Source organism: Brachionichthys hirsutus, chromosome 18, assembly GCF_040956055.1.
Source record: "Brachionichthys hirsutus isolate HB-005 chromosome 18, CSIRO-AGI_Bhir_v1, whole genome shotgun sequence".
Taxonomy (NCBI): Eukaryota; Metazoa; Chordata; class Actinopteri; order Lophiiformes; family Brachionichthyidae; genus Brachionichthys; species Brachionichthys hirsutus.
Window position 1 is genome coordinate 11,096,385 of NC_090914.1, and position 13,076 is coordinate 11,109,460.

The following is a 13,076-nucleotide window of genomic DNA, read 5'->3' on the forward strand; positions in this document are numbered from 1 at the left end:
CAACGATAATGCCGCTGAGGATGCTGGGACACGTTCTCCAATTCACCTTTGACCTCTCCTGGATGACCCAGACCTCTCTTTCGGTTTCCTCATTGCGTCTGATCAGGTTCTCCACGCTGTCCACATCGAAGCCACAGTCCTGTCCCTGCAGCAGCAGCATCTACAGAGAGACGGGGGGGGTGACAACATCCTCCTGTAGGTGCAGTTTTAAGGTAGGCGGAGACTCACCTTCTCGTAGGCTCTCTCTCGCACCTCCTCCAGCTCTCGGATGAGGGCGTGGACCACCAAAGCCCTCTCCAGCTTTTTCCTGTATTCGTTCAGATCTCCATGAAACCTGCTCCACCTGGAAGAGATTGTTTTAACGCGAGGACACAGCCCAGAGGTTCGACTAAAGGTAACCGTTACCTGTCGTTGAGTTGCTGCCTCCTCTTCCTCACGGTTACCAGGTCGTCAGCGCTTTGCCTCGTCTCCAGGTTGGCCGCCCGTCTGTTGATGGCTGTGATGTGAGCGTCGTCCACCGTCATGTCCTGGATAGAGGACGCACGGAATGATTGACATCAAACCCGTGAGTCTTATTTACAGGTTCCTCACCGCGTCTCCAGTTCCCCGGAACTCGCCGAGTTTCTTCAGCAACTGAACTCCATGTTCATAATCTTTTCCGACATCGCCGACATTGATCATCACCTCCTGCAATGCAGACCGGATGGTGCGGTTACACACGGCAGATCCGCAATCCGTTCCTCCTTCTGTCCGTCAAACCTTGTGTCTGATCCACGTCTCCACTTCTTCAACCTTCTGCAGGAACTCCAGGAAGTCTCTGTTATCTTCCAGAGCTTTCCCCCGGGTTGCCATGGCCGTCTTCAGCTCCCCCCAGTGGAGTTTGAGGGTGGCTGTGCTCCTCTTCACCTCCTTGCACCTTGGGTGGTGAGAGGAGACCAGCTTCTCCCCAGTCTTGGGTTGAAGAGAAGAGAACAAAATAAAAACTGACTCCATGAAGTTTCAGAGATGATCTCGTTTTAACGATCTCCATCGCTACAGCTCCTTTCTCTGTCTCCAACCTCACGTCTCTGTATTTCTTCTGATGTCATTTCCTATCAGTTCATCTTACCAGCAGCACCAAGCTGATGATCTCGCTGTGAGCCAGGATCTCGGCCTCAAACGCCTGATGCTTCTGGAGAAGCTTCATCTTGGCCCGCAGGTTGCTGAGGTCGGTTTTACCGTCCTCCGCCATCTTCTGCATCCGCTCAGAGACCCACTCCTCCGCCTGATGACAGACGATCATGAGCAACAGACCATCTGAGCCTAAAGCACGATTCACTCAGAACAGATTACCTCTTCAACATCTCTGTTGACGATGCACAGCATCCTGGAAAGCTCCAGCTCCTCCCTGCGTTTGACCGACAGCTCCTTGATCCTATCGCGTCGTTGGACGAGCGTCCTCAGTTTGCTTCGGACGTGTCCGCCCTTTTCTCGGCTCAGCTTCTCCGCCAGCTCCTTCACCGAGGAGAGCTGTCCCAGACAGATGCATGGAGGGTGAATGCCACAATGCCTTTTAAGATTCTTTGTTACATTTGAAATGAGAATATATCACCCCTTTATGAAGATATACAGAATATATAGAGACCTTGTCCTCCTGGGAACTGAGAAGCTTCTCGAAGGCTTCGTGGCGTTTGATCAAACCCCCCGCCTCATCGACCGTGTTTCCCAGAATGCCGCTCTGCAACAGGATCTGTGGAAGTTTGACCTCTGATCAGACGGCGACTGTGGCGTTTCTCGTTCGACGGACCCGAAGACGGTGCGTACCTCCTGCGAGCTGCAGGTTTTATCCATGCTGCTAACGTCTCTGTAGAAAACCTGCTCCAGGTGAACAGTTCTCAACCAGGTCCGCTTCTTGATCCACTGCTCCTCCAGTTTGCGTCGCGCTGCCTGCAGAGCGTCCAGCTTCTCCAGCACCTGGAGGAACAACTTGAACCGGTCCTACGCCTCTGATGCCGGACGACATTCAGACACACGTTGGACATCACTTCCACTCACCTCCTTCCTGTTTGTTCTGTCCTGCGCCTGCACCTCCTCGCCCATGTCCACAGCCTGTTGGTAAGTTTCCTGTCTGGCCTCCATCTCGGCCCACAGCTGCTGGTGCTGGGCCAGATGGTGGTCGGCGGTCCCCAAGTCGCTGATGGTCTCCTTGGCAACCATTGCACTAATCAGCTGGTTGCACCACAATAAATAATCCTGTGCCTGAAGAGCACCAAGAGACACAGGTGAGATCTGGGAAGCACAGTCGGGCGGTTAGTAATCGATCTGGCCACCTGTCTTCACCGTATTGAGGAACAGGTATCTCTGGTGTGTGAGTTTAAGCTCCTCCCCCCTCTGCTCCGCCTTACAGCGAAGCTCCTCCCAACACTCCACCAATTCCTGTTGCACTTCCTCTAGGCGGAGCTTCAAATGAGGGACGCGGATGTCCACGATGGAGTCAACGGCATCCAGCAGCTCCTGCATCTGTCGTGGATAAAAACGCAACGTTCATCTCTAAATATTAACACATTCAGGACATTTTGTGCTCAGATTTCTTGTGTCATTAATCACACGATAAACCCTCAAATGTATCTCAACTGTCGGCGCTTTGACACCAACATGCATTTCGTTTCCCGACCTGTTGCTCCGCGGCAGCCAGTTCATTGAGCAGAGCTTCATGTTTCCTCAACTGTGATATCAGTCCTTGTAAATCCTTTGCCACATCATCGGGAATACTTTTCTGTTTCTCCTACACAGACGGAGAGAAGACGTAAATTCGTCTCATACCTATGGAGAGGAGATCTGCACGAATGGATGTGATGTATTCAGAGACGTCGCACCTGGATAAGAGTCAGTGCGTCGGTCAGGTCTTGGTAGAAGTGGTGACATTCCTCGGCTTTCTGCAGCTGACCCTGACGCTCCCTGGCCACACCCTTTAAATCCTCCCAAAATGCACTGCAAAAATAATGAAGTCAAACTAAAAGTTCTTCACGCTCTGGATAGGAATGCTTTTCTTCTGGGTAACTTGCTAACCCCACGGCAGGCTCTCGCTTACCTGAGCTCCTGCTGGATCTCTCTGACAGCGGGGCTCTTTGGATGTTTGCCACGGATCAGCCGAGCAGCCAGGTCACTGCAGCTCTGGAGTCTCTCCTCTCCGACCTCCAGCTGCTTCAGGAAACCGTCAAACTTCCCGCAGAGCAGCTGAAACATCCATCACACTTCCATCTTTACAACTGTGATCTTCCATCCCATAGTGATGGAGACATTCTCTTATTAGATCCTCTCTACATAATCCAAGTTAACAAGGTTTAACCTGAACATGTTGGTAGTCGTTGCCCAGGTCCTGAGACTCAGCCGTCTGTCTCTGCTGGTTCATCCAGTCCTCCAACTCTGTCGCCTCCCGTGTGAACTCGTGAAGCTGGAGGACTTCCTTTAACCTCTGACCCCTGATAGGAAAACACTCGCACAGTTGGACAAATACATTTGTGGGTGGAGCAGCAGTGTCAGAACTAGGGCGCTAGTAGTCTTTACCTGAGAGCAGCCCAGTGCTGCAGCTGCTGCTTCAGGCTGCTGAGGCAGCTGTAAGGCCTGCTGAGCTCCTCCAGGCTCCAGTTCTGAACCGCTTTCTCTACACTGTCCCCCAAATCCTCCACCTCCATCTGAAGTACCTCCAGCTGACCCTCCACCACCTTTGAAAAAGAAAGCATCTATATTTGTTGGGGCTCAATTGATGCAAAAATCCAGGAGAAACATCAGTTTAACTTTGAGCAGGAGTTCCACAGGGCATGATCCCGGGTCCTCTTTGGTTTTCTCTTGGTCCGGTCCGGAGTGTGATGTACCTGGTGTTTGGTTACAAGTCTCTGCGTGGACAGGTGGTCTTTTCCATAATCATCAGTGTTCACCAGAGTGAGTGTCTCCGTCAGCCTGGACTCCAGTTCTGAACAGTCCAACAGAAGCTGGGGACAAAGAAGAATTAGTGCAGGTTCTACTGGTACCGGCCAGTAAATCACATCCGTTAGAGAGGTACCTGCAGTGTGTTTTTCACTGCACACTACAATGGCTGCACTCTGTGTTCCCTCTCACCTGTTCTCTGGTGATGGCCTTGCTCAGGTGAGCTGCTCTGCTATTGCAGGCCTCTTCTAGCTCCTCCCATTCCACATTCAGGTGCTTACACCTGCAGGGAAAAAACAAACAGCATTCTTTCGATGCTTTCATCATCATCATTACATGCAAATGAAAGAAATGCACTTTAGACCCCAAAAACAGAAGCAAGGGAACCTCTGTAGCACGTCCTCTGCTTCTGATTCGAAGGAATTTGCCAGGCTCCGTCCCTTCTCAAGGACGTGTTTCAGGTGTTTTCGATGGGCATTCACTTCAGCCTGTAACTCCTACATGACAACAGACACCCACATAGCATTGCATCATCAACCAGCAGAATTATTCAGCACCAGAGATCAACTGGCGTCCGGTCGGTACCTTTTGTTTCTGCATGAGGCTGACCGCTCCAGCCAGAGACTTGTCGTACCCCGTCGATCCAGAGGCGGGGAGATGTTCCAAGATCCAGCTGAGCTCCAGGTCCACGTCATGATGAAACCCAAACAGCAGCACAGACGCCTCCAGGTGAGCTCGCCGCCGATCCAGAGGCTTCTGGAGAGACTTGAACCTGCAGTAGAAGCAAAGGCCAGAAGAATGAAGATACACGACGAGAGTTTGAGTCTGTGCACCAAATACGATGAGGACGACAGCGTCGCAAGTCGACTCACAGACTGAGGTAAGCGGCCGTCTCCTGGAGGATCCTCTGGGAGTCGAAATGATTGGACGCAAGGTGTTTGGCCCTGCTGACAATGGAGTTGATCTTCTCCGCCAGCTCCTTGGCCTCCTGCTCCACCTGCTGATGCTCCTGTAAAGACACGGGCTAGTTGCTCTCTGTATTGTGTGGATATTAAAGTGACTCCCGTATTTAAGCACCGGTGAGCTCACCTTCAGAAGCTGTCGGCTGGAGCGGAGGTCATGACCTTTGGCCGCATTGCTCAGCATCCATTGGATGGCCTCGATCTTCAACTTGGCATCCTGAGGAGGGAAGATTGACTTGGTTCATTTGACATGTTTTAACTGAGCAGGCTTACAGCTGGCTGTATGTGCAGCGTAACACAAGGACCTGGACTCACCTCACACCTAATGGAAAGGGGAGGGGCTTACGGGCAGGTGTTTTGAAAGTCATTTGACATTCACCGTCAGACGTGTCGGGCTCCGTCTTACCTGCAGTAGCTCCATCAGCTGCTCCTGCTGTCCTGCCTGCCTCAACTTGTCGCCTCGGTCGGCCATCTTGTCCTGGAGTCTCCTCCAGCGGCTGCTAAACTGGGCAGACTTCCTCGTGATGCTCTGACTGTTGTTGTTGTCTTCGGCAAGCATCTCCTGGCCCAACTGAAGATAAAGAACAGAACGAGCTCAGTAAGGTCTAGCAGTGGAAGATCTGCTCCTTAACTTGATCACTGGGAACTGGGAACCAGTGAGCAGCCGTTTACCTGAACCAGTCTGTCCAGCCAGACTTGGTTAGCCTTCATCTCACTTTCAGCCGCTTCGTGTCGCTTCAGCTTCAGGAGGATGTTGGCGGGGTCGCGGTACGACTCGTCCTCGGCTACCTTGAACTTTTCCTCCATCCAGAGAAGGAGCTCAGTTGAATCTCTCTGGAACTCCTGCAAGACAAAGGAAACATTAGAAAGAAAGACAAAGACAAAGACAAAGACAAAGACGAAGAAGAAGAACCTGATATTTCTTTGAGGCCAGTAGCAAATTCCTCCTCTGACAGCTGCTCTCCTTCAACTTCCTGTTGGCCTCCGGGATGCTCCTGCTCCTCCTGTTGATGCTTCACAGGACATTGAGGCACAGATATTTGTGTTTTCATCGAACCGTCATGCATATAATTGATCAATGACATGAATTGCCGTACTGTTCAGCAGCGTAGTGTCCTTGCTTGATGAGCTCCTGGCTGCGTTGGATGAACCGGTCCACTCTTTGGTCCAAAGCTTTCAGGAGTCCTTCCAGCTCCTCTTGTCGGCCCAGCAGACTGTGGACTCTGTCCACCGAGTCCTGCACCAATATCTTTGGTCATTGCTGAACATCAGGGTCCAACCACGAAAGCAGATGAGAGCGAACTGCACTCACCCCAACGTCTTCAATCCTTAGTCGGGCTTCGTGTCCAGACAGCGCCGCCTCGATTCGGTCTCCTTCCTGGTTTAGCCTCTGGAGCTCCAACCCCTGCTCCAAATGCTTCTTCCTGCTGGTCCACAACTTGTCAAGCTTGGACCAGTCAGTATTGAGGTTATGCAGGGTTTTTTGGATGTCAACGTCCCCTGTCTTTCCGTTAAATGAACTCTTCTGAAGAGACTTGCCCAAGTTCTCCATGTCCTTCAACCTGGGAACAAACACAAGCTTGTTATTCTGAGACTGTCTGCGTGGCAACCAGGAAATCACGTTTCTAGTATTCCCCAGAATAAAGAACGATTTCTGTCCACCAAACATTGAGCCACCAAGTCGGACTTGGCTCTCTGTGAAGTTGCTTAAACAGATCGTTCCATATATTTGTGTATTTCTCAGAACATCTGTGTATAATCCTCTTTAATGCTCAAACCCCCCCCTGTGTCGGTTTTCTTCTGCCATGTGACTAACTGCTGAGTTAGTGACAATCGGAGATCTGTTATATGCTGACTAGACTGAAGAAGGGAACGCTTCGTATTGTTTCGAAGAGCTATCTGCCCAAGGTTGGAGTCTTCATGTCTGGGTGATTTGCGCACGTACACATTCTTATCTGCAGCCTGAGTGGAGACAAAGTGTATTCCTGAGTCTTCAGTAGCCTATGTTTGTCAAATCATTCTTCGCCTGGTGCTTATCAATAACACACCAATCAGTAGAAGTTAGGACAGAGCCACTCTGTTCTTCTTGACCTTACTCATGATATTCATGTGTATGCGTAACGCTTATAAACTGTGCGATGACCAGGAGGAGGTGGAGTGTGTTGGTGAAGCCGAACGAAGCTAACTACTTGCGTCTCTCCATCCCTCCCAGCTGACAGCTGTCTTAATAAATCTAATAATCTACAGTTTTGCCTCGTTTCGTCTCTTCGGTGCAAGGCCTCTCTGGGTTTATTCATTTTAGACCCAACATTAATTGGTGCTGAAACCCGGGACCCACATCTGGACGGACGACCGCCGCTGGACTGAGGACACCGCGTCTCCCCATTGAAGGGGACGGGCCTCCCCCTTCCGGCGCCGGCTGCCCGCCTGGACAACGGGTCCCAAGAACCAGGCTTGCATCGGGTGACTACAGGTATTGCTGGTATTTAATACGTAACATTTTTTCCAACTTACTTAAAAACAGGGAAGTTTATGTATGTGAAATTAAAGCAGGAAGTGGTGTGAGACTGTGCACAAACAGGAAGGGCAGAGGCCCATATGTAAGTCCATGGCTACTAAATAAATAATCCAGACGTTTAAGGAATTACAAGGTCTTATTAGGGTAATTCAAAATAATTAATACTTTTAAGTATAAATTAACGGGATCAAACGTCTGGGTACGAGTAAATTAACGGGATCGGTAAATAAATATTGTATTTGCTGGGATTATGTCCACACACTTCCAGTGGATCAGTGAATAAATATTATATTTACTATGATTATGTCCACACACTTCCAATGACGTTTAAGGAATTACAAGGCTACTAAATAAATAATCCAGACGTTTAAGGAATTACAAGGTCTTATTAGGAGTAATTCAATATAATTAATACTTTTAAGTATAAATTAACGGGATCAAACGTCTGGGTACGAGTAAATTAACGGGCCTTATTAGGAGTAATTCAATACACTAAATGTTTTTAGGTATAATTAAAGGGATCAAACGTCTGGGAAAAATCAATTAAGGGACCGGTCTTTAAAAAATCAAACTGTATTTGCAAAAACGTGCTTTTATTGTTTGAGCATGAATGGAGGTGCACCAGAATGAATGTATAAAGATATTGTGTTGGACTGCTTGGGAGTAATAAAACAGCTGGGTGTGTGTGTGGTGGTGAGTTGGAGCTGATAAGGGCGCGGCCCTGGGAGAGTTGAGCGATGAGGAAACTGGTGTGAGACTAAGAAGAGGAAATGAACAAGCTGCAGACCAAGGAGAATCGAGGACGAGGCTAGCAGCAGCCACTCTCCCTTGCTGGGAGAGTCGATGGCACGGCTAGAATGCAGCTCCATTCTCCCTTGCTGACAGAAAGAATACTAGTCTCGTTTCTTACTGCAAGTAAATGGTTATTGGGTTGAATCTTTGGGGCTTGGTTCTGATTTTCTCTCTTTTACAGTGTCACAAACCTGACATTAATTGGCGTTGTCGGCAGGATCCAATACACCCGTCTGCGGTGGGCTGGCTTGGAAGAATTGATTAGAGGGTGCACACTCTAATTCACTAAGACCCTTTTCCGGGGCCAATCCTTCGCATGCCAGTCCCTGGGGGATCGGGTTGACGGGATTTGAGCCAGAGAGCAGACCTGCCTGAAGGTGAGACACCCGGAGAAGGCGGGTAGGGACGGCGGTCCTATCGCGCGGAACGTTATGTTTCTCTGTTCCTAACCAGGCGGGTAGGGATTAACAGCAGTCCTATCGTGCGAATGAGGTATTTTCCATCACGCTGAAACGGTGTGTTTCCCGTTTCTGAACCCAGATAGGGATCAACATCAGTCCTGTCGGGGCGCGCAGAAACGGCGGCGTTTCCCCACCGGTACTATTGTGCAGCACTATAATATATATATATATATAGATATATAAGAAAGAAATAAAGTATACAGATCTGTGTGTTGTTGTTGTTAAAGTCTAGACTTAAAACCCTGTATGTACGTGTCTGTGAATAAATGTTTCATGTGGATGAACGGAATGAGTCAAAGTTGTAACAGTAAAACAGCCTGAGTCCTCATGGGATCACTGCACGGCTGGACGGTCTGGAACCTCACGGTGTCAACGCAAGACCGTCACTGGGGAAGACTTTGTGAACTCATTCATGAAGGTTAGTGGTGACCAGACTGGAGGGTCTAAAACGGAATGCAACTCTGTGTTAGGACACCGAGCGAGAAGCCGGAGCAAACAAAGGTTTGCTCTAGAAGATTGCATCTCGGGAGATGCACTTCACCCCATTAGGGGGATTCTCTCTGAGTTACGTCACGTGTGGAATTCTATATAGCAGGAAAGGTATTTAAGATAGAATAAGTAAACGCTGAAGAATAAATAACCTTTCTACTAAACCAAAATTAGAAAAGAGGAATTTACCCATCTGCACCTCCACTCGGGAGGGGCATAAATAAAAAGGTAGCGCCCCACCGTTGTTGTCCGCCCACGTAACCAAAGTCAAACCCAGACTAAATGCAAGAGAGAGAGGTGTTTAGACAAAGACTTAACTACAGTAAAATAGGACAAACAAAGCCAAAGTCTGATGATGTTATTGATGACTTCAGAGCAGGACTAGAACAGTGCCCTTTATGATGTTAATAATGAGGCCGGTCCGTACCGGCAACAATTAAAGAATGAGCTCCGTCTCAAAAACAAAACCTTTAACCCAGAAATCAGCCACTGGCTGATGAAGCATTCTGTCACCTTGCTAAACTTAACTCTGTCTGAATTTATTACACGGGCAAAACATGAAGAGAGAGTAGCGTGAAACAAATAACGAGGAGTCTAATGATATGTTTTTGATGGTAAAGAGGAAGTGTTTTAGCGAGACAGAGAGGTCGGGGTGCCGGAGGAGGGGGTGGAAGGAAAGTGTGAGATAGGACACTGGGCGCATTACTGCAGGGCGCCAAGTAAAGGAAAACACACGATTCAGCATGTCTAGGTAGGAAAGAACAAGTAGATAATCATGGAGTGAAGGACAGATAGGGAAAATAAATCTAATTTTTTTTTTTTTAAAAGGTACATACACTACCAGGTCATTGATAGCAATGACATCGACTAGGACATTCACGTCTGCCTAAATCTGTCTACATATGGGCAGCAATATTGCCGTGGGCGTTGCCACGCCTCAAGAGGAGGGATAGTGGCACAGATGTCTTTGTGCCTTTAATCATTAAAATAAAAAAAAATAAAAAAATTGTATTCTGTTGGAAGCCATTACTCCTGTGAGTGTTATGAGTGCTATTCTTCTACTGTTTGCTTCCTTCGCTTTAACATGTCTCAGGTCTATGTTACAAAAGATGATAGCATGCTAAGCTCAGAGGTTCAATTTGATTGATGTAATATTGATATAATACAATATGCAGGAACTAATTGTTTTCCTTTGCTCCACAAACTGCTCCACTGTACTGGAGTTTGGCCCCCGCGGGTCACTCTGTTCCAGCCACTGGGGGTTGGGTGCCTCCTCCCACCGTCCGCGACCAGAAGACATCAATCACCATCACCATCAGACCAGAGTTCATCGTCCACCTCAGGGTCTACTCCACTGAGGGTCCAATGCCCCCCCACCAGCCCACACTGCTCACTCGAGCATGATATGTGGGGCTAACGACAGACTGACCGATTGAATGCACCACGTCAAACATGCTAAGAAGAAGAAAGAAGAAGAAAGAAGAAGAAGAAGAAAAAGACTTTCCTCCAAAGAGCATGCAACGCTCGATGTCTCAAGGCAGCATGCCTCCCGTGAGAGGACGTCCAGTGGGAGACATCGTCACGAATGAGAAAGAGAACATGCTCTCATCCTGTGGAGGAACGATGACCAGACGGAGGCTTCAATTGTGAACAGAGGGGACGCTGGATGAGGGAGTGACCGGAACCACTGAGGGACAGAGGCCAGATAAGGGGTGATCAACAGCGGTGTCGTGGATGAGGGGGCGGGGGTCCCTCCTTCTCTGTGGCTGGCTCGGATTGACTGACTGACGGATCGCCCTCCGGTTCACGTGAGATGCAAACACAAACACACACACAGCTCAACTGATGTTTAAACTTAATGATACAAGGAGATATGAGCTCAAACAGCAGCAATACACGTTAAAACACAAAGCTTATGAACAGCATCCTGTTGTTCTGTTATTGACGAAGGGGATTCATGTTTTATGTGTAATTGATTCTGATGCTGTGACACACAAGCCTCTATCTAGGCCTGTTAAAGGGACACAGACTATTGAGGATACATGTTTTAGATTATCACAGAGTTTTTGATTTCTTATTTATGTTCTGATAATTTTTGCTTGGTCAAGATTTCATGACGCCTTCTTTGAAATGACTCTTCTTTTGTGATTCCAATGGCGTTGCCATTCCGCGCATGCGCCATGATGTACATGTATAACTGATCACTGCACAACAATGGGGATTTTTTAATGGACTCGATGAAACAGCAGGTTTCATCAACTCATGATGTAGTGACATCACATTTATTGCATTCTACAGCTTATGTTCCTGAGCAGAGATGAAGCCTTTGAAAATACATTCCTTAAAGAGACTCTATTATGACCATTGATTGTTTTTAATTGTGTATGCCTGACTCCTCAGCAACCTGTATTTGCAAGGAATCTGAATTTGGGGGCCCGCGCTGGGCGCCCTTGAGGACGATTGGTCCGCCCCTGACGAGAATGGTGTCTCCCATTCTGAAGGATCTCAAAGCACCGTCTTTGTTTGATGTTTATTATTTCCTGTTTGTTCCTCCTTTCTCAATTTCTCAAGTGCATTAATTGGTTACTTTTACTTTTGCACAGAGAAGAGATTCAGTTGACTCATGGGTTGGACCATGTGTCAAAGGGGAGGAGATGTTGCTATTCTCAGTCTCATTGGTTCCAAAAAACAAAAAGAATATATATACACAAAAATATGATTTTGATGTGTGTTTAATTTTGATTGCATGACATAATGTTGGACGGACGCGTCCAATGACTTTTCCATTGACTTTTCAATTGACTTTTCCATTAACGTGCTCGTCTACCTCAGAGACGTTGTCAGCATCTGATGATGGACTTGGTGGAACGCTCACCTTGCTTTCGAATTTGGTTGAAGCACAAAGAAACAAAGTGCTTCAGCGATGGAGAAGATGATTTTCTCTGACAATGGTTCAATAATGATTCGTGTGTTGCTAACAAAATACTTTCAGAACTCAGTGACAGACTCAAGTTGGAAATGAAGACACACTGCAGTTACCAGACGCATTCTGGTGGCGCTGCAGAATGAAACAACCCCACACTCTGAAAGCCAGATGAACGAAATTATCCTGGATTAAATGTTTACCTTCTAACCCTAACCCACAGCATAATCTGTCGTCAACAAGTGAGGTGGTGGTTGGACGACCTCCAGACACTGGACTGGTTCCTATGGCCAAGCACACTGTGTGATGATGCACTGACCCAATACTGCATGATAAATCTGACGCAGGTACTGAGAGACCAAAGACAGGTTGTGTCGTCCAGCAGCAGCAGCAGCAGCAGCAGCAGCAGCAGATGCACCTGCCCGAACATCGGACCCAGAGACTTTGTGCGGGTAAGGAACACCCGACGAGTCCTGGGAACACCAACGGTGGCGGGATTCCTTCCGAGTTCAGCTGATGACCCACACGGCTGAAAAGGTCGCCGAAGGAGCAACTGGGATGCACGCCACCCACTGCAGGTGCTACCACAGTGTCCGGTGCAACGTGTGAGTAACCCTCGCACTCAAAAGATCACACCTCCGATCCCGAGCGACACTGCGCAGATTCAGAACCTCGCTGGATGACAAGTAACATTGTTAGAAAACATTTTTAGCTGCTCCAGCAGTGCGTGCTAGTAACCACTTGCTGTAGGCCATAGATGAACGCCACCATAGTCTAATAGAAGAACCTGTCAGTCGACTCCTCAACACACACTCCTGACCGAAGAAGCTGTGCCAGAAGAAAAGGGTGATTGGTGAATAAAAACGCATCACTCCACCGACCCCTCAACACACACTCCTGATCAAAGAAAAGAGTGATTGGTGAATAAAAACGCATCACTCCACCGACCCCGCAACACACACTCCTGATAGAAGAAAAGAGTGATTGGTGAATGAAAACGCATCACTCCACCGTGCACCAACCTC

At 48.3% G+C, this 13,076-nt stretch overlaps 1 protein-coding gene across 1 annotated transcript in view; it reads right to left on the reverse strand.

Annotated features, from left to right (window-relative positions):
- The window catches only part of sptbn5 (spectrin, beta, non-erythrocytic 5), a 30,765-nt gene that overhangs the window by 7,642 nt on the left and 10,047 nt on the right, over positions 1–13,076 (reverse strand). The window contains exons 25-51 of the mRNA XM_068751900.1: positions 6,181–6,430; positions 5,966–6,105; positions 5,782–5,881; positions 5,541–5,711; positions 5,275–5,439; positions 4,996–5,085; positions 4,779–4,915; positions 4,492–4,678; positions 4,294–4,403; positions 4,099–4,189; positions 3,855–3,971; positions 3,547–3,704; positions 3,329–3,461; positions 3,071–3,216; positions 2,856–2,970; positions 2,654–2,764; positions 2,320–2,499; positions 2,035–2,238; positions 1,804–1,953; positions 1,625–1,729; positions 1,333–1,509; positions 1,109–1,264; positions 760–951; positions 592–687; positions 406–527; positions 229–343; positions 47–160 (exon numbers count right to left, since the gene is read on the reverse strand). Of these exons, the coding sequence (XP_068608001.1) occupies positions 47–160; positions 229–343; positions 406–527; positions 592–687; positions 760–951; positions 1,109–1,264; positions 1,333–1,509; positions 1,625–1,729; positions 1,804–1,953; positions 2,035–2,238; positions 2,320–2,499; positions 2,654–2,764; positions 2,856–2,970; positions 3,071–3,216; positions 3,329–3,461; positions 3,547–3,704; positions 3,855–3,971; positions 4,099–4,189; positions 4,294–4,403; positions 4,492–4,678; positions 4,779–4,915; positions 4,996–5,085; positions 5,275–5,439; positions 5,541–5,711; positions 5,782–5,881; positions 5,966–6,105; positions 6,181–6,430 (3,832 nt within the window). The remainder of the gene's footprint in view (positions 1–46; positions 161–228; positions 344–405; positions 528–591; positions 688–759; positions 952–1,108; positions 1,265–1,332; positions 1,510–1,624; positions 1,730–1,803; positions 1,954–2,034; positions 2,239–2,319; positions 2,500–2,653; positions 2,765–2,855; positions 2,971–3,070; positions 3,217–3,328; positions 3,462–3,546; positions 3,705–3,854; positions 3,972–4,098; positions 4,190–4,293; positions 4,404–4,491; positions 4,679–4,778; positions 4,916–4,995; positions 5,086–5,274; positions 5,440–5,540; positions 5,712–5,781; positions 5,882–5,965; positions 6,106–6,180; positions 6,431–13,076) is intronic.